This window comes from Cantharellus anzutake, assembly GCF_015039405.1.
Source record: "Cantharellus anzutake strain C23 chromosome Unknown EI90scaffold_88, whole genome shotgun sequence".
Taxonomy (NCBI): domain Eukaryota; kingdom Fungi; phylum Basidiomycota; class Agaricomycetes; order Cantharellales; family Hydnaceae; genus Cantharellus; species Cantharellus anzutake.
This window is the reverse complement of record NW_024067038.1, coordinates 17,906-45,186: the sequence shown is the minus strand read 5'-3', so window position 1 is coordinate 45,186 and position 27,281 is coordinate 17,906. Positions and strand designations below refer to the sequence as shown.

Genomic DNA, 27,281 nt, shown 5'->3' with positions numbered 1-27,281 from the left:
AAGAAAAGGATCCTCATGTGCCCTTTGTTCCCTTGTCTCGCTTATCCTTCGCAGTTGGAGATGGGTCTAGACCAATATCGGCCTCACTGCTTGAGGTCCCCATTTGACCCTTTTTGCGAAACTTTTCCCTCTTCATTAGTGTCGTTCCACTTGTTCAGACCTATAGCAACCACCCTCGCGGATTTCCTTGTTGTTTTTTTTTTTTGTTTACCTCTATAGGATGTGTTTTGCTTTCCTTGGCTCTTTCTTTTTGGGTTCGTGGCCCACGTTGACCTTCTTGGATGCATGCTTCTACCTCGCCGTGCCCGCATTGTCGAATTGATTTTATTTGCACGTATTTAGTCGATTATCTTCGACCCCACTTCGTCCCGTCCCCTCCGTAAAGTCTCCTCGACCTTCGTCTTTCCCCTACCACAATGCGGAACCACAAAGCATTCCCTCGAACCACTTTGTGAAAAGCCCTAGCTGTCGCAAAGTTCTGGATACAAAAACGACGCCAAGTCACTCACTAACCCCGGTCTTCAAACCAATCTCAAAAGAAGTAATTCTCGACTCCGTTCACCAACAACAACCCACGGTCCCCCATCCTCCATTTGGCTATTCCTTTTTCTTTTTTAAGACCGTAAATTTTGCATTCATGTCCAACCGTTCGCCCCTAGACTGCCAGCTCGCTCGCTCCTTGTTCCACATTTTACTAGTGCTCTTTCAACTCAGCCTTTCTGCTCCCATACATCTTTTCCCTTGGCACATGGTATACATACCTATTCATGTACATACTTGCACTGCTTGCTCTCGATCTTGTCTCTTCGCATCATCACCACACAGCAGTACTTACTCATCCATCATTCATCGTTCATCATCGCCGTCGTTAACATAACAACCAGATAGTTACTCCCCTCGATCTCGATCATTTGAAAGGGTGCGAAGCATCTTCGACATCATCAAGTATTCCCTCGCTCTTGTTCTTTCCTCACAGCTGTTACCGGTGGGCTGCATTCAAATGAACACTGGTGGCCGTTTGTTCGTCTTCTTTTTCTGCTTTTATTTCGGTTTTGGACTAAAGTACAAGGTTGTTTGTTCCCTTTGATACCGAATGGAGTCGGTGTTCTAAGCTGTTTTCCTTTGGGCGCTTTCACTTCATTCTGAGCGACAATTAATACGGCTGTTACGTAGGTTTTATCATGCAAGCTCGTGAGAAGCTGGTCAACTAAGGGTAGGAATTACCGCTACTGTTCATGATGATACGTCACATCTGGGAGAGTGAGAGAGCAGGCCCGTGATGGTATCACATCACACGCCCCCGTTCGCTGCCGATCTCGTTCGAAAGGTGTGGCCACTTGGGCAAATATTGATATTGCCCACTCTCATGCCGCGCACATCAACTACGTACATGCGCAGGACTGAAAGGCTGCGCTAGCTACCTTCGTAATTAGGATTACAACGATCAACCATATTAGCGACTAGGCAGAACAAGAAAATCAGACTTGAAAGAAGATCTCGAGATTGGTCCACGAACTCATGATACGACAACATGACCGCGACTCTATGACCAAGTATCGAGCATGATCGATCGACGGGACGCCGGCGAATTAGTGACACTCAAGGCCTGAAGTTGAAGTTTTTTCTCAGCTCATCGTCGATTCATTGGTCCTCGTACTCAATCATTCCCATGTAGAGTGACGGCTAATCAATATATGCATGCATACCTCCATATTTTATGGATTCCCATCATTAAAGACACCATCAAGCTGTTCACTCGCCTACTCAAATTCATTTCATGCACTTGGCTGCTCCACCGTGACCTGCTCACGCCGATGATCGCTTTTCTTGCCCACTCGGTCGTGTATGGAACTATCACCGGGAGGTTGCGAACGTACTCCAACGGCATTCCCTGATGGTGCAGTGTTCCCCACAGGTGACCGATTTTGTCATGGATGTGCAAGGATTCATTACGGTGTCTTTACTTGGCTATTCAACTTGGCAAACTGATATGTATGGGTGACTACGAGGAGCTCCATATAGCTTGCCTGAGACAACACGGGTCGATTGCCAGAACGATGCGACATGCATATGTTGGCAATGTACTTGATAGTTCTCACTGGCGAAATGGTACCGCACTGTGGATCCGGCTTTCTTTCTACTCCCTGCTCGAGGCCTCCGCGCTGACTGCTATCTCCCATGTCCCAATACTACCACCCAAGCTTAAGCCTTAACCCTACTACTAGGCTTCGCGTTCCATAGCACAATATGATACTCCATCTCTTTCTCGACGCATCGGAATCGTCATCTTACCATTTCGATCAACGGTACATGCACTAACACCGACCCGCTTTGCCCACGGCCTCTTTTCACAGGCTGTTACTCTGCTTGGATATATTTGTATCTATATTCAAGGAAGTGGAGTGGATTGGCGCATGCGCGCCTCCAGCCTCGATCACACTCATACATATATATGAAGAAGAAGCTATGCCTGGGGGCGGAGCGTCAACTTTGGAAATTCTTCCGAATATAATAAAAAGGGAGAGGTGGAAATGAAATGTAATCTGATGGTGGCCATAGTGCGGCGCACGGCGATGTACCCGAAGGTTTGCTTGTCGACGTGCAGGCTTGAATGATGCCTCGTAGCTGGACTGGTATGCATTCTCAGCATGCTGACATACGTACGTCTCTGGATGAAGATCGGAAGCGGATCAAGTGTGGTGAATTTAACGTGACACCCTGCATCATAATGTCTTGCCTCGGACATCGACCGGGGGAGGGCCACATCATACCTTCCGAGCGCCTCCTCCGCACCGTCACCGCTGCTTTAGTTTGACTGCGTGAGCACACGGGCTACAACGCGCGGCCTCAGTGGCCGCTGCGGCAGAGCTACGTACATACATAAATTACCTACATTCCTTACATCTAGTGAAATTTACGGTCTTACGATTGGTGTGGTGGCTTGTCCTTTGAGGATTTTGTCATTGAACCACTCAGGACTTGTTCCGCTCGATCACCTTGGTTTCGGGTCTAGACCATAAACAGTCAGCAGGCACAGCTACATAAATCAACTGGACGCCTCTGTTCGCGCCCTCCCTCCATGCACACTCGGGCTTCCCATCTCTCCGCCGACTCTGGCACCATATCCATATCTTCCTTGCGGCTGGATAGACTAGTTACTACCATTCACGATTTTGGTCATTATACCTAGCTGGCATATTGTAGATCATCGCGCGCGTTGACCGCGGACTTCGGCCTCGGCAATTCTCGAGTCACCGGATGAAAATGGATCATGCACCAGGGAGCCTGGAACTATTTGATAGGTTTGGGTCATGTTCATGATCTTGATAAACACGAGTGAGAGTACGAGTGAGTCAAAGGATTGTTCTGGAGTTATTCTGAATGTTTTGGGAACCAAGAAAGTTTTGTGCATCAGAAAGTGATGAGTCCGGCGAGTGATCATCTCCAAATCTAGACTCGCATGCATATGTATCTATTAGCGGAATTTCCTTTATCTGACGTTGGGGATATGTTGTACGTGTTCCGATTTTTCCGCGTTTTTCCGTTTGTTTACGCCTCCCCATCATTGGGTCGGACTCAACACCGATTGTGCTATGGCTGTGGCATCATCATTCCAGGAGAGAGATATTCATACTGAATTATGTGCTAGACTGGGAAAGTGATTTACGTTCAGCTGTATGTGTATAACTGTCAAGCACTCACGTTGGAACCATGCAAACGTGTGTTTGTATTTGGACTTGCATGTACTAGTGTACACAGCCGAAAGTTGAATGTCGATCGGATCTTGCACCAAATAATGAAAAGCCTTGTAAATCAAACCGTTCAGATTGGTCAGCACAAGCACATGCTAGAGCAAGCGAATTACACTGCACTCTACCACACCTGTGGTTATCATTATACTATAGTAGTGAAGATTTGCCCAAGTCACGCCTCGTTGTGTGTCCCCGAAACGATAACCAATGCAATGCAAGCATTTGCACATTTACCCTGACGATCCGCGTAGTCTTGCCACGGACTATGGCTTAGAGGGTTTCCAAGAAATGCGTGAGAGTGTGTGCATAGCATTGGTTTCGATCACAGGCGGAGGCGCATGGTACAAGTGGTACTTCTTGGGCAAGCTGTGCTTAGCTAGTACCGTTCAATTATCGAAATCAGACTGTACAGTATGAAGCACGTCCCCTCGACGATCCCGAATCCGACAGTTATTTCTGTGTGCAACTAGGGTATAAACGCTTGGGCCACACTGAGAGCAACACGTGCATAGCGCTCGTAGATTTACTGGCACGCTAGCACGGATCAGGAGGACCCAGAAGCTCGTTTTGCTCAACGCGTCACTATCCCGGGGCTCCTGTCAAAAGCAAATTAAATGTCAGTTGAGCAGATCAAAGAAGGCGCAGAAGGAAGGGTTTGAAAAAAGAACTCGCGTCCGGAAAGGAGGAAAATAATAATAATTGTATCAATACAGTGGATCTGGCTTCGATTCCTTTTCAGTCATTTATCAAAAATTTCTTCGTCCTCGCCATCAGCGAGTAAAAGCGGAAGGAAAATCATTATTGGGGGTACAACAGCACCGAGCTGCGCTGGGGAGCTCCGAACAACTCACAGCCATTTGAGCTTAATGCCTCCTATCTTTGAATGAGATGGCAAATGTAAATCATTTTCCTAAAAGATTCCAAGACGTACAAGTATGGAGTGGCTGGATGGCAGATAGGGTGTTCTGTGAATGAAGGCGCATGGGCACCTGTTGAAGAGTACATATCGGCGGTGATCACTCTTGACCGCTGATTTCATGTCTCGTTTGCCCAGCTGGTCAGGTTTGCCCGAATAATATGCATATGCACTCACGAAACCGGCCAATTGAACGGGTTCCTCGCAGCCTCCCCCCTCTCCGCGCTCTCCCTTTTCATGCGCAAAAAAAGGGGGGAACGTACTTAGTAACTGCTTATATAGTATGCAACATGGTTCCGTGCAAGATCAATCGTGTAGGAAAAGGAGCAAAAAAAAAAGCTGGAGTTCAATCGTTTGTATTTCAAAAATTTCCCTGTCAGCCCTGAATTGAGGGTCCTGCAATGGGGTCGTTGTGCAATATTCAGCTGCGTGCGTGCAACTGGGTGCAAGAAGCTACCCCGGGCGCAATCGCAAGTGGTTTGCTTTTTTGAACAGAGCCGCTCCGCACCGGGTCACTCGTTCGTTTGGCTTGGTTTGGAAGCTAAGTTTCCCACTCTGTATCAACAATATAGATATGCGTCGCGCGCTTTTGTATGAGTATGTGAGCGGGCTATAATCAGAACTAGAGTCTCATTATCCATCCCAGTGCGTCCAGCGTGCGGGCCGGAACGAGTGACATACTCCCATGGGTCTGTGAACGTGATTGTCACGACAATGTGTCATCTGAGTTCGCTATGTATACAAATGTCAACTATGTAATACATCCTACAACAACTCAATGAATCCTTTTAGGTCAAGCTTCAGTTGCCAATCCAATTGCCATGTTATCGTTGAACAATTCCGAAATCGTTATCCCCCAATCGACCCGACAGTTTAAATCGAAATTTGCTTTTTAACTTTTACATATGTATATCCTTCCTCTACATGGAACCTAAAATATTTTTCGTCTCTCTGGATGATATGTTTACCCTAATGAAGTGAATTGGAAATTTTGGCGGAAATTTTGGATGAATGGAGGAAAAATGAATGAATTATAACAACTAAAAAAATGAATTGGATTTATACTGAATGAAGCGGGTGAATGGAGTGATCGAATTGGGTTGACAACTCTGGTCGTGTAGCTGGAGTTTGTGACATCTTGGATCCGGGGGGGAAAAACTCCCTGGATTAGAAGGAGAGTCATAGAAAGTGGGCAACACCTCTTACTGTGGAAGGTGAAGGTGAGAGAGGGGGCTAGTGCCTGTTGGAAAACAGCGGAAGATAGATCTTCCACCCCACCCTCGTACTGATGGCGTGCTCTGCCAGTTGCAGAAGTGCGTGCAGGCATTCCATGCCGAGCATTTCAAAACGGGATAAGGAATTCATCTTGGTTGAGATTGAGGGTTATCATCATCGGAAGCGGGCGGGCGAGTTACACAGTCGATGCGACTGGATGGGATGAGCCATGGCCACGTATGGCAGCGGTCACTGTCGGTTAAGTGCAGTCGTGGAGCCCTGATCCTTACCTCGAATGCTTCGCGAGGAGCGGGTACAATCTGATGGCCGTATGGTGGACACATCAGCTTCACAACTGCTGCTGCAAGGACAAACATTGATCGCACATGAATAACTTAGCACCTCAACCTGCTCGGGTTCTACGATAGACGTACCATTGCAATCGGAGATGTGTGTTGCTCAACCTAGGCTATATAGTAGGTATTGTACTACTTACGATATTGTACCAAAGCAATCTCATGGGTTGATTATTGATCCGGCTGGTTGGTAAGCAGTTGCACCCGCCCCCGGAATGTAAGGGAGATATCTCGGCACTGCGCAAGATAATAGTGTAGTCAACGTGCCCTATTGGAACGTGGATATGAATGAGCTCTATGCATGTGTACGTCGAGTAAACTGTCGGCCGACAGCGGATATTGAAATGCAGCGATAAAACAACCCTGTCTTATTGTGGCTATTCTATGAAGTCGCCAGTATGCGTTGCGCTACACGTGAGGCTGGGCCAAAGACCTATGTGGTAGTGTGATACGGATCACACGGCGGACGAACTGGATAAACAAGTAAGATCAGGATAACATCTACTTTTGTAAACTGGACCTGAGAGTTGACTAGAACTAAAGTGGTCATATTGGAATATTTATGGTGGGAAGTTGATGACGACCGTGGCTGGATCAGGAATGGGCCCTAAGGCCTCAACGTGTGGCCCAAACTCGGGTTCCACTAGCCAATAATTGCCATGCAGTGCATGAGTGCACGGTTATGAAAGCTGTATGCTGGAATCAAATGGCGGATATGCATCCGTGCAGGAACATAGTACTGTGGGTTTTGGTAATGATAAAGGAGTGAGTACAAGTCCGGAGGTACATCGGACTCCTTATTCCATGCCGTTAGCGACACTGAGGGGTGTCGTGACTGTGAGAAAGCGGCGGAAAGCTAGGGTTCGTGAGCTTGGGGATGTCTATCGTCGGGATGCCGGCGATGCTCCAAGAAATCTGGATCCAAGTCTCGCATTTGTGTCTTCGAAGAAGCACAGGTTGTTTGTATTATCCCGACAATGTGACCAAATTGGTGTTGGCACCGTGGGTTTAACAAATACACATTTAGTCAAGTTCTCACTCCCTTCATCCTCCAGGACAGTATTAATGGTCTCTCGTGCTCTCTCTCACACGCGCAAGCACCATCAGGCCCAGTCACGCTCCCGTTGTAGTATCAAAGCGGTCCAGGGTCAATTCACAAAACGTAAGAAATGAAATAGGGCCTAGAAGAGCAAGAGCCGATCTCCAAACAAGGAGAGTTAACCGCATGAGGGGGTCGCACATGCCGACTATGGGAGTAACTAGGTGGCAACGCCGCATGTGTGACATATGTGTGGGTATGTGTGGTTGTGTGGGAAGGAGTGAGGGAGTCGCCTGATTGGGTGCGTGGGTCAGATACAGGGGGATCGTATACACTACATCCAATTCGCCACTCCGAACAAATGATGGAGACAGGTAAGACTGCCAGCAGTGCATTGGACATAATTTAATTCTGCAATGGGACTTATGCTAGCGGGGGCGTAGGATGCGTTGGGTGGCGAGGAACGAAGAAATTAACAGGCAACCACCTGCCTGAGGTATCTCCACGCATTGTACCATGGAGTAATCATATCAAACAATCAGTCGGCCCGAATGAGAAGACTCCCAGCAACCGAAAAGTCGTAGTTACTGCTTGCCATGTATCGCAAGATTCGCATGAACGAATCGATGAGAACCTAGGATGCGGAACCGACCGTAGGTAAAAAAGAGGAAAGCGAGTGAACAAAGACTGTGGTCACTCGCTTCGCACTGTGAGATCGTTAAATGACAGTGGCTTTCTACACACGATCATTGGAAGTGGTCGTGTGCGTCACAAATGAGACACGTCGCGTGAGATGGACGCTCAAGAGTATTTTTTGGGCTTATGTGGAGCTTCAGGGCCGAAGAGCCGACATTTCTTTCTAGCACGTTATGGTTAACCATGCTTAAATGCAGGCAAGGTGTGAGCAATAGTATCACTCCAAGAGCATGAGAAAGAGGCAGCAGGGAGAGGGCCTGGGTAAAGATTGGGGGAGAAAGTTTGCGAATAATAGAACAGCAATATTGTACTGCGTTGGCGGTGAAGGTCCACGTGTATGGTAGCTATCTCAATCCGTTGCGTAGGGACTGGATTCTCCCAGGGAAGGGCGCATCGATCTGAGGATGCGTTCACAGGTTGGCAGATTTAGGGAGAGCAAAGCTGGCAGAAGTGTTCTGCAGTCCCGGCTTGCGGGTAACATACTTCCCATGCAACACTATAACAAGTACACACATGCGCGTATTACTTGCCACACCCAGCGAAAAGCGGAGACTCATATTCCGTGGCAAACATTGTCCTTGGGGGTTGGGATTTTACATAGTTTGGAAGTAGTTTCCAAGAAGAGATGCTGGAAGGAATGACCCAGTAAAAAACCCTGGTTCCATCAGCAGGGATATGAGTACATAGGCGATATATTGGGTGGGTGATCTGACTGCAATACAATAGAGGATCCTTTAATGATTGCAAGTCCTCGGAGATGACGCAGGGTCCTTGGTTGCCTGAGAGAAAACAGCACCTAGCTACAATGGGGTATAGCAATTAAGTAGTCCACACATGTCTTGAGAGGAACCTGTATGGAAGCGAGGGCGCCAAGAGTGGGAAAAAAAAAACCAAATGGCCAGTTGGTGATCGTAAAATAGGACAGACTTGCCTATAGCTAGGAGCTATGATCGATTGCATCTTTAACCAGTTCCGCGATAAGCGGAAATATCGAAAGACTTTCTCCCCAGTCAAAGGTCACAACGAGCTAAGCAAGAGCGGTCAGTTCACGGAGGCCGTGATGTGCGTGGTTGTTGTTGTTGTTGTTCGCTTCGGGAGATTCCACCCAATTCATTAGTGCTGCTTAAGGGCCATCTACGGCCGTAAGCACATACAACATCTCGTATATTCTCGGGATGATTGATGAGGGGGAAGCAAGCGCACATGCCCTCGATCGATGCACTCTTTTTCTTTCTAATTATCAGCGTCATGCCAGAGAGTCAATATTGCACTTGGTTCCCCCACGTGTTCAACACCTGCCTCTTTGCGCAAGCTGGACACAACTTTTTTCGGTTCCATGATCCTCTTGAAGGGACCTTTCTGAAAGAGGCTGCCTAGTATCTGGATTTTATAGCGTGAAATTGGATACACTGCTGCGCGAAACTGATGGCTCTGATGGCAGCACCATCGGATTGCGGAAACCCGACCCCTGACGGACACGGCGGACATGGCGGAACCCGTTTTGAGAAGTCTAAGATCTTGCGCATTGCCCCATTATTGGTGAGGCCAATTCTTCCGTGATTGATGCTCGTTAGAGCCGTCTTAGGCATTTGGCTCGGCTTTGTTTTATCATCTTGCCGCTGCAACATCTTGCAGCCTGCTAGCAGGCTGCATTCACGTATATGAATGGCCCTCAGGGTAATTTTATTACTGAATGGTAACATTATCGCGCTCTTGCGCAACTTTTTCGTTTCTAATCCATCGGTGAGGCCGTTGGACCCGCTCGATCTCGCAGTGGGCTTGCGGCTTTTAGCCCTTCTGACATAAGCCATAACTCTCCTTTTTGCCGTGCTGGCGTACATATACACAGTTACCACGATGGGCGCATTGTATTGCCTCCATGCAAGGTGGTTGGGGGCTGCCTATTTTTAATCCACACAGTGGTAACACTGGCGATTGTCCTATTATGGCCTTCCGTTGTAGTAACGAGGTTTGTAATCGTGATCGACCATCGAAGGAAATGGCGAGTTCAAGACTCCTCTTGAGACAGCAAAGGCTTTTCCATGACCGTCGGGGGTTTTGTCGCTGCGGTTATTGATTCCCTGCTTGTCATGTCGAGTGCCTGGCTCCCATACGTTGTGTTCTCGTTGATAACAGTATAATAACATCTGTACCCAATCCGGACGCCAGTCCCCTTTCGCTCTACAACTTTCGGATGGTTCGCAATTGGTAGTGGGAGGTGATGTTCTTGTCTCTCGATGCTATCGGACCACCCCCTTTTCCCGTCTAGAATGCTATATGCCGTTTCGGCTGGAAGGTGGGTAATTAAGTTGGCCTACCCGGATCTCCGAGTCGAACGGGCCTCCGTACAAGGCGTTACTGGGCTTGTCGGCTGACTACTGCTTGAGGGGCTGCAGGTTGTATGAAGTAGTTTGTCTTGTCTTCTTAGCTTAGTAAGCCTCCCATCCAAGCTTAGCATATTCTTATGAAAGGGTTATGTACATGGTTGGCCACCTGGCTCCTTTTCATTTGGCTGGGCTAGCAAGCATCTCCGCTCCCACGCGATGCTCTGCATTTGGCGACGTTGATTACTGTATGTGAAGCTACAAATGTTACAAATGATATTTACTTAAGCTTGTAGTGGATCATCCTTTGCTTATAGCTGTCGTCAATATAGGTCGTTGCTCCTTCTGATTGACAAATGTAGGCAGCTGTTCCGCCCTTCGACTTGCAATTCAATTGAGTCACACACATTCGGCATCACCCCGAGGGTTTGAATTGCAGCCTCAACCCGCAAACTGCACTTTAGCCTCGGCTCTATGTCCAACGATGGACGTCACACTGCACCATCTAATCAGGCTTTTTCTGGTGGAGATCCAAGAGCACAACCTTTGTGGTGGCTCAAGCCTACCGCCCGTGATCGAGTGACCAAATTGTTTTCCATTGTCATCGACTTCTGCGCTCACCGCAGTGACATTCTCGATGCACTTGCAAAGGCACCAAGCCTCACAGAGGCCCACAAATTATTGGCGTCGCTTACCGGTAGCATCAGCTCGACGTGGCGTGAAAGGTTTCCGAATGAGGCCAGAATTAAATTTGTAAGCACAGGTGCAAGACCCCCAACGCGATGGTGCTCCCAAACATGCTTCTGCCTAGAACGAACTTGAGTCATGCCTGTGCCAATATCTTCCCGCGAAAGATGCAGTGGCCAGATATATGACACTCGTGCTGGACGAGAGTTCTTACCTGGTATGTGCTTTGTTTGTGTACAAGTCGCTCTTTGGCACGTCTTAGACAGTTCCTTTTTGGCATAGACACATGGAGGCCTCTATACTCTCGTTGCATATCATCGCGCCAGGCAGGACATCTTGGAAAGTCTGTTCATGCAAATGCAGGAATCAAACTCCGCCAAAGGTCTCGTCGTTCCGTTTACGCTCGAACCTTCCAATAATTATCCATAATTTTAGAGGTCTTTGCGCTAAGGGGACGCTGCACTGAACTTCAAACTCAAATCTCGCAAATGACTGCGTCCAAAGATCACGCGACGCGGGAACTTGACAAAGTTAGAGCGCTGAGCGCTGAGCTGAAAATTCAGCTTGAGAACATTACTCAGCGCCAAGCAAAGACTGCGTATCAAGAGGGTGAAGCGTTGAAGAGAGCATCTCATTGGGAGAATCAGTTCAACCTCATCTTTAACGAGAATCGCAACCTCAGGAATCAGATTGCGGCGACGAGCGGTGAGTTGAATGTTCTGTTCTCACAGTAGGTATCACTCATTCGTCTGAGGAGATCGGGCTCGTAAGGCTGAGGAGGTACGTTGAGAGTGACGTCAGTGAGCTGATACTGACGGATCATGCGGCGCCGACCTAGTCCCTGTACCGCCACGTTAATATTGCTGCAGAGATGAAGAAACAGCTCCTCATGAGTCCTCATGCTCACGTAAGTGCGAGCTTGCCTTCCTCCGTCCAGCGTACCTGACTGTCGCTGTCAATAGAGTCCTACCACACCCCAAACAACGGTTGGTATCTGCCCCCCTTAAAGCCTTTCGTTCAAGGCTGATTATATTATAGCAATCCGAAGGCCAAACCCGCCATTCAGCCTTTCAATTTCACCCCCATCAACCTCTATCCCATCTGCCACGATCACAAGATCACAACACCCACTTAAACGCAGCGTTTGTACAAAACAACCAGCAGCCACCAACAGTAACCATCGTTCCTGCTCCTGCTCACTCTTCTGCGCCTAAATCTGTTCAGGCTTCTTCTCTGACGGCTCCGAGTCCCCAACCTGCTCGAATAGTTGGACAAGGGAACACTCCTAGTACAACGCCGTCTGTTCAGTCAGTGCCCCTGACATCTCCAGTCGTTGCAGAAGGAGTGGCGCAAGAGGGCGTTGCGACTGTCATGTCGAGAACACCTTCCGCTACCTCGCCTATAGGTCGTGAAGTTAAACCCAACGAACTTTCTTCTTCAGAGCTGGCGTCGAAGCCTGTATTCTTGCGATTATTTAATCACATGTTCGAACAAGTGTCTGGTTTACCCAAAATCGAGTATGAATGTACATTTTGCCGGTGCGTTGGTTTGCACGATAGCAAGACGCATTGTTTGTCTCAATTTGCGTTCCCAGGAAACGGGTCATTCAAGGACAAGAGCCTGAGAGAGTCGGGGACGATCCGAACGAATGGATGTCCCATTGTAGGACAATTCATCCTAAGATGTATGCCAAGGCAATGGTGGCGGCATTGAATGAGTCTGCGTCGCCAGCGCCGACGTCGCCGCCGACGTCTGCCGTGCCACCTACGTCTGCCATGCCACCTTCTCTTGTCCAGTCAGCACCGCCAGCTACATCCTCACCTCCAACACCGCCCCTTTCTTCGGATCCTCCAGTGATATTGCAGTCTACTGAGTCCATACCGACAGTGCCCCCTCCAGCACCGGCGACCCAGATACCAGCTACCTTTAACCAGCCGGACACTATACCACTGAAGAACGGCCGAGATAGCATGGGAGGATAAACGTTGTTTCTCATGTCTCTGCTCTGCCGTTTTTTTCCACCTATCTCTCGATATCTTCTATTCGTCACGAGCTTTCCGAGTTGTGCTGTTTTAATGAGTATGAAGGGGGGTTATGAATTGATATCGTTTTGTTTGAAAATAACTCTTCATTGTGCTGAGAATTGTTACCGGTCCACAAATTGGGCGAGAATCAGCGGAAATGGCAGGTAACTGGTGCATACATGCGTAGAATTGGTGGGAGAGTGGTGGAGAATGTGGAGAATTGGATGTCATATATTGTGATGCCATGGTTAGGAATCGATCGCAGTTTCTATGTAGATCGATTAACATGGGTCAATTGACGCTGTTGGCTCCTTTAAGTACCAAGACTGTTCAGCGCAGCAAGTATGCAGTATCAGCAATGCAATCCTCGACCATGACTCGGGAAAATTATCATCGTTCATGCAGCTGCTCGCTAGCTAATCGTGGCGGCGAATGTCTAGAAAGGAAGTGATCAGAATGAGCAGACGAAAAGTTCTAGCAAAGACTTGGATTTCATCTAGAAGATCCAGACACTTTCCAGTCAGTAGTTGAATGTTCAGCCATTTGTTCATCCGAAAGCGTATGAAGAATCTCCCAATGTGGTTTGCGAATAAAGAAGGACGAAAGTAAAATAATGGGCACGAGGGACTTTTCGTCCTAACGTAATAATAACAACTCACGTCGGTTTTTGAATTATCTAAAGCGTCTTGCGCACATTTTTGGGAAGACCACGATGCAGATAAGGGATTTAAATGTAGAGTGAGCAAAAAGGGGTTTTGCCCATCCTCTGGTAGTGCCGTATGCACCCGCTGGGTTTGCCATACTCGAGCAAATTCAAAGCTACATTGTTTCCTTTGGAGGGTCTGCTCAGCAGCCAGCCGCAAGATGGGCCAGACACTAGTAGAGAAGGGAAAGGTGAAGGTCAGGTGGCAGAGAAGTCTGTAAATTCTGAACGTCAAGACTTCATTATTAAGATCCAAACAAGCTACAGAAAGTTGCTTGCGTCGTTGGCCGCGCAGTCGACCCCGAAATGTTTTCCACGGGTAACTATTTGAGCTCCCAGTAGATCTCCATTTGTATGAAGACTATAAATGGCGAATGACGGCAAAGGACCGATGTTTTCCACAGTACTAGAGGGTGGGATGACGGTCCTTTGCGGTACCTAGGCTGGGTGGGTGCCGAAAAGCTAGCTCTAAGTTTCCAGGCTGGGGTACTAGTACGCAGGGGTCGGGGAACACGGTTATTCGCGGCCAACCGAAACAGTTCTCCAAGTAAAGTAAACGTAAATATCAAAACTAGCCAGAGTTTCCCAGAAACTAGGCGGAATATTCCCAAAAAAAAGTGATAGTGAAGTGTAGAGACCGAATCCATCCATCCTTTTAGCGTGATGCAAGGTCACTGATGGCCTGCTGATTATGACGAATGAATTTTCTCAGAGAGTGAAGATATCGCCGATGTGACCGCAATACCTGGTGCCGCCTTCTTTCAGGGAGGGAAAATGTGGGTGGGTGAAACACAATTGTCAGAATTACTTCCCAGCTTCTTCGGGGATGAATAGGCGCCACGGTGTTGCGCGCGTGACGTCGTTAGGCTGAACAGCCACCGCGACATGAGAAGGATAGTCGTTGGGGCTTTCAGGGCGTCCTCGCCTCGCTCTCCACACCCAAGCCATGTAGACCCCTCATCTCATCGATCTATATCCACATCCCACGCCTCTATGAATCATAGTTTGGACCCTGCGACCAAAAAACCATCCAAGCATGCAACGTTCTACCGAGAGCTCGTCCCTGCTATGATACCTATATTCATTCTTGGGTCTGCTGTGTATATGGTAAGGTCTATGGGTGTTGGCTGTGGAAGTTACTCGTTTCACTTATTGTTGTTACATGTTAGTCCTTGCATTTAACTCGCAACTATCTGGGTCATGAGAAATACGTGCGGGAGGCCAAGGCAGAAATTGCTTCTCTTAAGCAACACATCGAGATTCTACAGTCACAAGCCTCCCCGGCCTCCCAGGCGACGCCATCTTCCCCAATCAACGTGAAGCGATGGTGGAGTTTCAGTGCAAACTGACGTTGAACTTGGTTTAGCACATCGTAAAGGCTATGATGGGGACACGAAATGATTTTCGTATGTTGGAGTGCATTCATCAATACGGACAACCGTCTTGACTGGGGCCTCATACATGACTGCTTCAGGGAAACATCTATGGTTGAGGTGCCATGCTCCCTGTCCAACGTCCCCCGCTTGCATTTCCTATCTACATGAATGAATGTGTCTCTGTAATAAGCGAGAGTAAAGGGATGCAAGAACACAACGGCCTCGAAGAATCGTATAATAGCAAAGAAATCACCAAATATTATAACCAGAGAATAGTCAGGTACTGACGTTCGACTTGTTTATGCGTTTGCTTTGTCGAGTTCGCTGCGATGTCGGTCATACATCTTCCACGTGCTGTTGGTGATGATGTGAGAATCAGGTTCACGAACGTGGGGCTCTCGAGAGCACACAAACCTAAGAAGAGCAGATGCCAGTCCTGCGTAGGTCTTGACAGAATCTTTTGCTTTCTGCAATTTAAATACATCGTAGGCTAGTTTTGGGATGAGCAAGCAGGGATGGGCTTAATAGATGAATAACGCACAAACAAAAATAAGATCCATCAGGAGCTTCATCCTGGTGACTTGCAACCACCCATACTGTGCTTTGAGCTTCTTGAGTTCCGCTTCATCCTCTTCAATTTCGGCAGTGTCTGTTCCCATCTCTAATCCAGCGTCGTATATCCGCTCTTGCACTTGATGGGGAGGACGATCAGTTGCCTATTCATTGATCAAAAGAAACTCATGTTACCGACATTCATGCAACATCCCCTTAACCATCGCCCTTTCTGCCCCGACCTCGACAAGTCCAGCAAGGGTGCTTGCGAACCAGAACCAATCGGCTAACCTCCCAGCTCGGTGGCCTATTCTCGCGCCAAGAAGCCCCAGTTTGGAGAGTGTCGAAACATCGTCGGAAATTGCGTTGAACAAATCGAGCAAAACGGGTGGCGGAGCATGGAGGAAACGGTGCATAAGAGTCGGGGACGTGATAGTTGCGGCCGAGGCGAATGGGATATTGGACTCGGGTGGCGATACAATATGAGTCAGAGGCGTCAGCCAGTTGAACATGATAAGGCATTTCCTGAAGTTGCTTTATTAGTGGGAGGGCGGAGAAGAGAAGTGCTGTTGACAGTGCACCTTGTGATCGAAAGGTGACCAATCGAAATGTTTAGTCTGCGTGCTAATTCTCCTCCGCGCGGCTGTCGGAACAGGAAGGCAGTGCGCGTATGAACCATCAGAATGAGCCGCATAGTATATTGTATGATTTTCTGTAACATGAGGATCACATAAGGAACAAGTCAATTTCACTGTCGCAGGTGAGAAAATCTCACAAATGCTTTATCTCGCCCATATGCGGTCTTCAAAATCTCCCTCCATATTTCTTCAGGCCGGGAAGCAGAAAGAGGTGTAGACTTTATCACTTTGGACGATGAAAGAAGAGGGGGGGCTGCGGTTGGGGCTTTAGTTGACGCGCTCGTGCTGGTGTTTTTCCTAGAGCGTGGCTTAGGTGGGGGAGACCCTGATGAAGAGGGTGGATGATGGGGTAGTTCCGACCCTGGATTTATACGTATGGAAGTCGTGCCAAAGGTCGCTGTTGTACTCGGTGTAAGCACTTCATGATCCGAAATGTGGTCTTGAAAGTAAGTCGAGTCAGTGGAAATCTGACTCGCTCTAGAGGACAACGGCCACGGTGATTCATGAACAGACATGGCGTTGAATTGATCGACTGTCCGTTGTATCAAAAGTCCTCAAGATAAGGGCAGATATGACAAGTAGGCTGCACGACTGTTCAGCTGATGGGCGCCGACGTGGAAACACCCGACTCCGGAATTCAATTAGGTAGTTCAATTCATTTCCGCGCTTTCAAAACAATTGGCGCCGGCTGAGCTCGTTCGAAAAACAATTGCAAAGAGCAGTAATTTACACTTCCAAACTGCTGCATGCGTTCTACCGGTGTGCATCCCGCAATGATTTCCCGCGGTGTTTCTTCTGACCTGGTTCCAACGCGGGCGGCGTCTCACTGTACGCCTAAAGGGGCCGAGCATGGTAGCTTGTCAACGAGGAGACCGGAAAGGCGTACATTTAAAGACCTACCATGTGGGCGTTCCCCGTCCATAGAATAAACAGTCGCAATTAACGTTTCTTGATCAGACGATCGACCCATATTTGGAAACACGGATAAATCTGAAGAACGACGCCGTGGCCCCACGCGTGAAGCCATAAATCATTACTGAAGGTGGTTCGAACTCAAAGTTAAAAACTGGAGTTCGGGGCTCAACGTGTTCAGGGATTTTAACGACGGCATCGGAATCTGCTTGGACCCTCCATAACTCGCAGAATACGAACCCTCGTTATTCATCTTCCTCGATCGCGGTTTGCGATATCTCCGGTATCGAAACTTCGGTTGGTGGAGCAGATTACGTCCTCTAGGACGGCATGCGCTCGCATGGAGAATTAGCTGCCTACCACGACTAGCCTTCAATTCTAGGCACCTGAAGTATTATCGACCAGATGAGTCCTGCTGCTGATGACAACTTGCTTCGTGGATCGTTCTTTGTTTAGAACTGGTGTTGAGAAGGGGCGCTAACGTGCGGAATGGGTTTCTCTCATTTGGTGGTAGAACGGGGTCAATCATTCAAGGAACCTGGTCCCTTCGAAGGCTGCTTGGAGAAAATCCCCTATGTGATGGATTTTAATGCGTTTAAGTTCGTCGCAGTAATATATCCTAAGGTATACGAGGGAAGAGATTGAGGTGGAGAAAGGGTTTATTTGATGTCGGAGTGCTCGTTAGGAAGACAATGGTCACGGAATGCATTGCTCCCCTTTGTTCAGATCCCAACTGCGTCCTGAAAGAGGACTCCTCGCTTCCATTAGTTTTAAGATGTTTTGAGTATCTAAGATGGTGTGCAAAACATAGTGCATGCGCGGAGGTGGCTCTACCCACGGTTTCGGATGTGAGCCATCCAGCAAGTGTCCAACCAGTCGGTGAAAGTGTGTGATCGACAATCACCGCAGGCACCAAGGGGTGTCAATCACATGAATCATAAACACCACGTCCCTTTTTAAGTTTTGGCACCACGTGAGACACCCTCCCTCCCATGCCTAATTCAATCGGCAGTAGCCATAGTGCCGGGGAATGCCGATGACCAAATATGGAATATGTGAACTGTTGTTTCGTGCTCTTCTTCGCTTTGCTAGCTATCTAAACCAGGGAAACCAACTTAATGAAGGTATCTCTTGCATGTTCAGTAATGATATAGTCATTAACTTCGGATGTGTGCCTAGTCCCAAGGACTAGGCTTCAGCGATGTGTGTCCGGATTGTGGGAAGGAAGTCCTACTAGGCTCTGGTGGCCTTGTGAATATGCTGAATCATAGAGGAAAGAAAGCTTGCCGCAAAGCCCAGGAATTACAGAAAAACCAGACTAAAATAGATACACAAGTATCATTGATGAAGTCCTTTTTCAAGAAGCCCCAATCTGTTCGGCCAACAGTGGCCCCCCCCTTGCCACTATCTCCCAGTTCCCCAGCACATTCTCCCCCCTTGATTCCCACCTCTCTCCCTAATCACCAAGCCAATTCCAGCAGCCCCACAACATCAGTTGCCGAAGTGTCAGGGACTCGTCCGGGGTTGAGGGGGTCCGGGTATAGTGTCCGGGACCGAGAGCCTGGTGGGGGGCGGATTGGGCATGCGTACTGACAGGCCCGATGTGGGACAGTGGTCCCTGGCCACTTAGACTGAAGTGGAAAGTTGTTATTATTATTAAAGGAGAAATATTGTACTACTTACCTGAAGTGGAAAGTTGAGAAGAAGGCTACTTCTTCGGTTCCCACTTCAGGTTCGTTTATATACATGCGGCTTGGATCACATGACGGATGCCACGTCACCCTCGCACACAGCCGTAACCACCCGGGTGTCTCCGTGGGAGATCCCGAGGGTATCCGGTGCAGGCGCGCGTGCTGGGCACAGCGGGAAGTCGCCTGAGGTGCCCGGGCCAGGTACATGGTGGGCGCGCTGCAGATGGGTCAGTTGTACATTGATACAGAGAAAGTCGTCCATGTAGAATAAAGAGAGAATAAAGGAGAAGTAAGATAAGGAGAGACTGAGGAGGGGAGGATGAGGGGGAAGAAGGGAAAGGGGGAGGAGGTAAGGAAGGGTGGACCGGCGGGGTACCGGGTCAGGTTGGGCCGGGTGGAGCCGGGTCAGGTGGGTGTGCCCTGACATCACCCCCCCTTAAGCTGCTTCGCCTCGAAGCGGCCAGGTGGTTCTCCCTTTCTCTCCCTGGGGCTTGGGGGTGCGTCCTGTGAAATTCTTCGATTCGGTCGGGGGCATGGGTTAGGTGGTCCCGCTGGAGCCATTGGTTTTCAGAGTTCGGCCAGCCAGTGAACTTTACCAGATACCAGAGTTTCCGGCGTAGCCACTTAGAGTTCAGTATCTTCTCGACCTCATACTCTTCCTCTCCTTCTACCAGTTCCGGGCCTGGGCGTGGGTCAGCGGGTCTTTCTGCGATACTGTCTGGGAGGTGTGGCCTGACGTTCGTCACGGACACAACTGGGTGGATTCCCTTCTGTCGGGCGGTGAGCTGGAGCTTAACGGCGGCCGGGGAGATGACTTGAGTGATCTTAAAGGGGCCAAGCCACTTGTGGTCCAGTTTCTTAGTCGGATGGTCGGTCGTGTAGTTGTAGGCATTGAGCCAGACTTGGTCACCCTCTCGATACTTAGGGGCCGGGTCACGGTCCCGGTCGTAATATCGTGCCATCTCGTCCGCTGCATGCTCTAGGGCTGCCTTTGCCTCCTCTTGCATTTTCATCATCCTTGACGAGAATGCATCGGCGGCTTCCACCTCGGATGTGCGCGTGGGTTCTGTCCCCATCCTGGGGTGTTGGCCGGTGTCGAGTTCAAAGGGGGTTCGGTGAGTGGAGGAGTGAACGCGGTTGTTGTAGGAGAATTCTGCTAGCGGGAGCCAGTCCGCCCAGTCGTCTTGGCGGTGGTTGATGAACACCCAGAGGTAGGCCTCGATCTCTTGGTTGACCCGCTCCGTCTGTCCATCCGTCTGGGGGTGGTAGGGCGTTGAGGGGGTCAGCTTGACACCTAGGAGGTCTGCGAGCTCCTTCGAGAAGCGGGAGACAAAGGTGCTCCCTCTATCGCTGAGGATCTCTTCCGGGAGCCCATGGTGTCTCCAGACATGCTCCAAGAAGAGTCGTGCGATACCCTCCGAGTCCACAGTCATCACGGTGGGGACCACGTGGATGCGTTTGGACAGCCGGTCTACTACGACCAGGATGGCATTATATCCTCTGGACTCTGGGAGCTCCCCTATCATGTCCACTGAGATGACCTGCCAACGATGGGTGGGGATCTTATTCGGGGTAAGTTTCCCAACCTTTCGTGAGGGGAAGGGTTTGACGCGATTGCAGGTGTTGCATCCGCGTACATATCGTCCGACATACTCAGCCATCCGGGGCCACCAGTAGTCACGGGAGACAAGTTCCAGGGTTTTCCATCGCCCTGGGTGCCCCGTTGCCTGTGAGTCGTGGTGTAGCCGTACCAGATCATGGCGGAGCTGGGGATCTTTTGGGACATACACCCTTCCCCGGTACAGGATCAGGTCACCCTGCTTCTCCCATTCGTCCGACCTTAACATCCCTTCACCCAGTTCTCGCATGGCCTTCACTACCTTCTCGTCATGGTCCCTTGCCTCACGTATCCTTCCCAGAATACCCGCCTCTTCACCTTCTACCGAAACTGCCTCTGTCGCGCGGGCTTCAAACCAGGCGGGTTGGAGAAGAGTTAGCCCCTCGTTGTCGTCTCTCCCCTTCGGGTGGTCAGCACGACGGGAGAGTGCGTCCGGCTTCCCCATGAGCTTCCCAGGACGGTGGACAAGGGTGAAGTGGAAGCGGGAGAGGAAGAGGGTCCATCTGGCTTGGCGTCGATTCAGCCTTTGGGCCGTCCGGAAATAGCTCAGGTTGCGGTGATCGGTGTAGATCTCAACCCTCTCTTCAACGCCTTCTAGGAAGTGCCGCCACTCTTCAAGGGCTCGGACGATCGCCAGCATTTCCTTGTTGTACACTTCGTAGTTGCGTTCTACGTCCGTGAAGCTTTTGGACATGAACGCTACCGGGTGGAACTCCCCATCTGACTGGAGCTGGGAGAGGACTGCACCGGTTGCGAAGTTCGAAGCGTCGCATTCGAGCTTGAAGCGGCCGGAGTCTGAAGGGAAGGAGAGGACGGGTGCAGTAGTGACGGCTTCTTTAAGGGCTAGGAAGGCACCGTCCTCATCCGGGCCCCAATTCCAGGCTTGGGTTTTCCGGGTCAGCTTGTGGAGGGGGCGTGCTTTCTCTGAGAAGTCCTTGATGAACCGGCGATAGAAGTTCACAAACCCTAGGAAGGACTGCACCTCCTTCACTTTGGTTGGGACCGGCCAGTCAAGAACTCCACGGACTTTCACAGGATCCATCGCCACGTTGCCCTCCGAGATGACGAGGCCCAAGTACTCAATCCGTGTCCGCTCAAATTTACATTTTTCGGGCTTCAGGAAGAGCTTCCTCCTTCGCAGCGTCTCCAGGACCTCCCGTACTACCCTCTGGTGGTCCTCTAGGGTCGCGGTGAAGATGAGGATGTCGTCCATGTAGCAAATGACGACTTCCCGGTCGATGAAATCCCGAAGGATGTCGTTCATCATGGTCTGGAAGGTCACGGGGGAGTTGCACAGGCCGAAAAACATCACCATGGGTTCAAATAACCCCCGGTTGGTCGCGAACGCTGCCTTCCACTCGTCCCCATCTTTGATCCGGACGTTGTTGAACCCCCAACGTAGGTCCAGGGCCGAAAAGTACTTGGCATTGCGAAGGCGGGTGAGAACGTCTGAGATGAGGGGGAGCGGGTACGAGTTCTTGACCGTGATTTCGTTCAGTTTCTGATAGTCTTGGACTAAGCGCAACGACCCGTCCTTCTTCTTGACAAAGAAGACTGGCGCCCCCATCGGGGATTTGGATGGGCGTATACGCCCGTTCTGCAGGTTTTCCCGTAAGAACTCGTCCAGTTCTTTCTGCTCGGGTCGCGAGAGAGGGAAGGTCTTTCCTCTGGGTAGCTTCGCGTCTGGCACCAGGTCTATGGCGTGGTCCCAGGGCTTCCGGGGGGGTAGCTGGTCAAAGGCTTCCTTAGAGAACACGTCCCGGAAGTCCTGGTAGTGCTCTGGTACCAACATCTCGAAGGGCACGGGCTCTGCCCCCGGGTCGTGGGCCTCCTGGGCCATCCGCTGGGATGGCGTCGTGGTTGCTCTCAGGTCATGTCCCCACCCCGGGGGGAGGATCGCAGTATAGATCCCGTCCCCGGGCTCTACCGTGAGGTCTTGGTCGTCTCCCACTCGCGACCCCCTGCAGGAGGATGGGCAGCGGGACATGACGACCTTCTGTCGTGCCCAGTCCACCTCTGGGTTGTGATGCAGCAACCACGAGTGCCCTATGATGAGGGATTGGTGTCCCAGGTTTGCAACTGCAAAGCGGGCCCGTTCTGTATGTCGTCCGAATGTCAGGAGGGCTTCCAGTTCTTCTGTTATGGCCCCATTCTCGTTCGGGGTGCCATCGACATTGCGGACGGGTATGGGCTGTGGGAGCGGGGTGGTCTCGAGCCTGTGCTTCCGGACGAACTCAGGGCTCACGAAGTTCCCGGTGGCCCCTGAATCCAGGAGGGCTGACACTGATACGGGGGCGAGAGAGGTCAGGGCGGTCAACGTCACTGTGAGGTTGAGTGACCTGGGGGATTGTTTGGAAAGGACGTAAATGGCGGGTGGAGACACCACTACTTCGGGTGTTAGCTCTGGGCGTCTCTCACTTCTGTGGGTAGAGGATGCGCTTTTCCTCTTTTTCTTTGCGATAACTCGATGGAATTTCTGCAGTGGCGTTGACTCGCGCACGTTGCGGTATTTACACGGGTTATCTTCTACAGGCGGCCGGGGTGCATCCCTCACCAGTCGCCTTCCTGAAAATCCTCCTCCTGGGGGTCTGGCCCCGTCTCTCCCTCTTCTGCCTCTGGTCCCTCACCCAATTGCCTCTTCAGCCCTTCCATCAACGCTCGTAGGTCCTCCGGATGCAGGCATCGGACTCGGTGGACCTTAGGGTGCGGGCACTCTCGTGCGACATGGCCTGGGGCGTTGCAATTGTAGCACAACCCCTTCCGTCTTTGGTCAGTCCTCGATCGGTCGAGGTCCATTGGCTGTGGACCTGTTCCTGGTGTGGGACGGGTTGCGGGGGTTGGGGGTGCGGGTGCGGGCATAGGTCGCAAGGTGGTGGGTGTGGGCCGCGCGTAGGGGGGGTGGTGGCTAGAGGGGGTCTGGTTGGTGGGAGTGGGGGTCTAGGTGGGGGTGCTCGTGGCTGGGTGGCCTGGAAACGTCGCCACTGGTTGTCGAGGAGGGTGGCCTCGCATTTCCATTCAGCCCAGGTGGTGGGCATAGGGCGGAGCGGTAAATGCTCTCGCGGAGCCGGGCGTTGATCGCTTGCTCGAAGCGGTCGACCAGCCCTACGTCACCCAGTCTTGAGGCAGGCCCTAATATCTCGAACTCCTGGATGACCTTGTCCACGGAGTCGCTCCCCTGTCGGATGGCCGCCAGCTTCTGTCGGGCGGTGGCTTCCCGATTTGGGTCCTGGAACATGTCGTCGAGTTCCGTGTTGAACTCGTCCATGGTGAGTGCCGGGGACCCTGCCGTCAACAGCGAGATCGTGCGTTGCGTTGCCCATGCTCCTGCCGGCCCTCCCTTCATGTAGGACAACACGAAGAGAATCTGGGAGAGGGCGGTGGGGAACTCGGACGCGCGGACATGGAAGTAGATTCCACATTCGGCTTGGAAACGGTCCAGGTCCTCACTGGCTCCCGAGAAGGGCGTGGGGAGGGCGACCTTAGGTGGCTTGGGTCTGGGGGCGGGTGTGGGAGCGGGTGCGGGGATAGGCGCGGGTGCAGGCGCAGGAGCAGGTGGGGGATGGTTAAGGACTTGGTTTTCCACAATAGCCTGCAGTTCCTGGAACCGGGCTAGGAGGTCATCGTACTGTTCTTCCGTCACCATGGCAGGAGAGGTAGGGGAGGCGGGGGAGATGAAGTTGAAGCCTTCTTCTGCTGTCAGGGACTCGTCTGGGGTTGAGGGGGTCCGGGTATAGCGTCCGGGACCGAGAGCCTGGCGGGGGGCGGATCGGGCATGCGTACTGACAGGCCCGATGTGGGACAGTGGTCCCTGGCCACTTAGACTGAAGTGGAAAGTTGTTATTATTATTAAAGGAGAAATATTGTACTACTTACCTGAAGTGGAAAGTTGAGAAGAAGGCTACTTCTTCGGTTCCCACTTCAGGTTCGTTTATATACATGCGGCTTGGATCACATGACGGATGCCACGTCACCCTCGCACACAGCCGTAACCACCCGGGTGTCTCCGTGGGAGATCCCGAGGGTATCCGGTGCAGGCGCGTGTGCTGGGCACAGCGGGAAGTCGCCCGAGGTGCCTGGGCTGGGTACATGGTGGGCACGCTGCAGATGGGTCAGTTGTACATTGATACAGAGAAAGTCGTCCATGTAGAATAAAGAGAGAATAAAGGAGAAGTAAGATAAGGAGAGACTGAAGAGGGGAGGATGAGGGGGAAGAAGGGAAAGGGGGAGGAGGTAAGGAAGGGTGGACCGGCGGGGTACTGGGTCAGGTTGGGCCGGGTGGAGCCGGGTCAGGCAGGTGTGCCCTGACACGAAGCCCCAATGACACTTCTCTCGAAACTTACCCTTGTTGCTGCACAGCTTCCAAAATCTGTTCCAGTGGCCAAGGTTGAAGATACTGTGGCAGTACTATGCGGCGATCCTGAGGCAATTCTTCTCAATCTCAGACAGGAGGATGAGGAGCCATATGAATGGCTTGATCGCAAGCTGAATCAAATTTGTGGTAGCTGGGCGGCTAATCAAGGTCTTATCCCATTCGCAATAAAGCATGGTGATCTGGGTTTACCAGTGTAAATCAGTGGGAGGAAGACTAGAGCGCGGTGTCTAGAGCGCGATGTCAAACGGGGTTTTATGTTAGGCAAGATGTAAACTATGTACAATCTATAAGGTTGAGGACTTACCTAGAGCGCGATGTCAAACAGGGTTGAGCATTGCACTCAGGTAATCCTCGCTCTTTTATGTCTATCTAACTATACAACAAAGCGGATAACAAAGGTGAAACTAGTGCCTCCGGCGCTTTGTGCGACTAAGGGTTTGCCACACAGCAACGCTTTGCCTGCAGCTCCGCCTCCCCTTTGTCCTCATGTGGCGTCGGGCTGCCACATCAACACTCCCCACAGCCTGACGTTCACACCTTCTCTAGGCCGCGTACTCCATCCCCATCATCAGGCAGAAGCGTTCGTGCTTCACCTTCGCAAGGGACTTGGTGAGAACATCGGCCGTCATATCGTTGGTCCCTACAAGCTTGAGGCTGACTGTCCCATCCGCGATACATTCCCTGATGAAATGGTATCGTACATCGACATGCTTTGTGGCAGCATGGTTGACGGGATTTCGAGCAAGTAGATCTGCAGCGCGATTGTCAATGTGTAAGATTGTTGGCCTGGCGATGCCTTCATGTAGTTCCTCGAGAAGTCGTCGCAGCCACACCAGTTCCTTTGCTGCTTCCGCTGCTGCGATGTACTCTGCATATGTTGATGAGTCAGCTATGTTAGTCTGCTGCTTCGACATCCAGGAGATTGCTCCCCCAGACAACAAGAAGACATTTCCTGAGATCAACTTCCGGTTCATTGCATCATTCGCCCAGTCTGCATCCGTGTACCCCACGAGTTCCCCTCCCCCTGCTGTGTATACTATCCCCCGGTTCATAGTGCCCGCAAGATACCTGAATATATGTTTGATCCCCTTGATATGTTCACGTCCGAATGTCGCCACGAAAGGAGAGAGTGCCCGAACAGCAGCACAGATATCTGGTCGAGTTCCCAGAGCGGCATACATTAGTGAGCCAATCGCTTCGAGGTAAGGGTATGAGGAAACCTTAGAGTGGTCTTCCATGGAGGTGGGTTTGTATTGAGCTCTCGTGGGTAGTGGTGTAAGGGCAATGTGGCAGTCGGTCATTTTGAAACGCGCTAAGATGTCCTTGATGTACTGGGACTGGTCGATTGACAGTGTCCCTGCTGCGATGTCCTGGTGGACTCGAATTCCAAGTATCCATGAGGCCTCACTGCAACTAGATACTTTGAAGTGCGAGCTTATTGAGTCTTGGATGGATGTCAGGAGGTTTTCGTCATTTCCGGCTAGGAGCTTGTCATCGACGTATACTGGGATAATGATGATTGATCGACCTCGTTTGAAGACGAAGACAGAATGGTCAGCATGTGTCCGTTGGAAACCCAGTTGGATGAGAAAATCATGTAGCGTGGCGTACCACTCCCTTCCTGCTTGCTTTAGACCATAAAGACCCTTCTTCAACTTGGCCAGCTTGTGTTCCTCCCCCTTTTCCTCATATCCCTTGGGTTGCCGCATGTAGATATCTTCAGATAGGGTGCCATTCAGGTATGCAGACTTGATGTCCATCTGGTGGACTCTCCACCCATGGCGAGCACAAATGGCAAGAAAGACTCGTAACGATGCGGATTTGACAACCAGGGCAAAAGTCTCAGAATAGTCAATACCTTCACGTTGGCTAAACCCTTGGGCAACCAACCACGCCTTGAAGCGAGTGACTTCCCCGTTGGCGCCCCGCTTCTTCTGCAGGACAAAACGGCACCCAACGACGTTTCGGATATCAGGCGTTGGTTCAACGAGCTTCCATGTCCCGGCTTCTTTAATCGCCGCCAGTTCCTCCAGAATGGCCTTGTGCCACAGATCACATTCAGGCCCAGCAAGTGCTTCGCGCAAAGATGGGGCATCTGGGAGATCTGTATTGTTAGCTAGTACTGTGCTGGTCAGATGGACCTCATCTAGGGCTATGTCCAGGACATCTTCAAGCTCGACAGTTGCTGCCACAGGCACGTCATTCCAGAGATCCTCGTAGACATTGGCAATCAGTTCCTTTCGTCAGCCATGTGGTCCGTATTCGGATGGATCAAAACGATGTGGTGGACGACGCACCCTGGCTGGTCGATTGTGGTGAGTAGGAGGGACAGGCGGAACATGTGATGCATCAGGTGCTGTGTCAACTGGACCATCGTGACTTGTAGGAGAGTCCTCGGCGGTTGCCGGTG

The 27,281-nt window shown here is 50.8% G+C and overlaps 3 protein-coding genes across 3 annotated transcripts; 2 read left to right on the top strand and 1 right to left on the bottom strand.

The window, feature by feature from the left end:
- Positions 1-11,776: 11,776 nt before the first annotated feature.
- Positions 11,777-12,878, top strand: EI90DRAFT_2629450 (uncharacterized protein). Its single transcript, XM_039053359.1, has 3 exons — positions 11,777-11,892; positions 11,948-11,971; positions 12,024-12,878. The coding sequence occupies exons 1-3, from the start codon at positions 11,857-11,859 to the stop codon at positions 12,696-12,698; spliced, it is 735 nt and encodes a 244-aa protein (XP_038910108.1). The 5' UTR covers positions 11,777-11,856; the 3' UTR covers positions 12,699-12,878.
- A 1,827-nt stretch (positions 12,879-14,705) lies between these two features.
- On the top strand, positions 14,706-15,366 carry EI90DRAFT_2978467 (uncharacterized protein; the record flags this gene model as incomplete). The annotated part of the gene is made up of 2 exons (XM_039055935.1): positions 14,706-14,834; positions 14,882-15,366. 2 exons carry the CDS (start codon positions 14,706-14,708, stop codon positions 15,059-15,061), a joined length of 309 nt encoding a protein of 102 aa, XP_038910107.1. The 3' UTR covers positions 15,062-15,366.
- EI90DRAFT_2629500 (uncharacterized protein) lies at positions 15,280-16,907 on the bottom strand. Its single transcript, XM_039053360.1, has 6 exons — positions 16,416-16,907; positions 16,222-16,352; positions 15,840-16,165; positions 15,630-15,779; positions 15,503-15,578; positions 15,280-15,442 (listed from the first exon to the last, which is right to left on the bottom strand). The coding sequence occupies exons 1-6, from the start codon at positions 16,791-16,793 to the stop codon at positions 15,388-15,390; spliced, it is 1,116 nt and encodes a 371-aa protein (XP_038910106.1). The 5' UTR covers positions 16,794-16,907; the 3' UTR covers positions 15,280-15,387.
- Positions 16,908-27,281: the final 10,374 nt, after the last annotated feature.

Bases quoted from the DNA above. Each gene is read 5' to 3' on its own strand.
- EI90DRAFT_2629450 (XM_039053359.1), top strand. From the start codon at position 11,857: ATGAAGAAACAGCTCCTCATGAGTCCTCATGCTCAC. The intron at 11,893-11,947 runs GTAAGTGCGAGC...CGCTGTCAATAG, and splicing joins TCATGAGTCCTCATGCTCAC to AGTCCTACCACACCCCAAAC. The intron at 11,972-12,023 runs GTTGGTATCTGC...ATTATATTATAG, and splicing joins CTACCACACCCCAAACAACG to CAATCCGAAGGCCAAACCCG.
- EI90DRAFT_2629500 (XM_039053360.1), bottom strand. From the start codon at position 16,793: ATGTCTGTTCATGAATCACCGTGGCCGTTGTCCTCTAGAGCGAGTCAG. The intron at 16,353-16,415 runs GTGAGATTTTCT...CTCATGTTACAG, and splicing joins ATGGGCGAGATAAAGCATTT to AAAATCATACAATATACTAT. The intron at 15,780-15,839 runs GTCGGTAACATG...CTCCCCATCAAG, and splicing joins TAAGGGGATGTTGCATGAAT to TGCAAGAGCGGATATACGAC.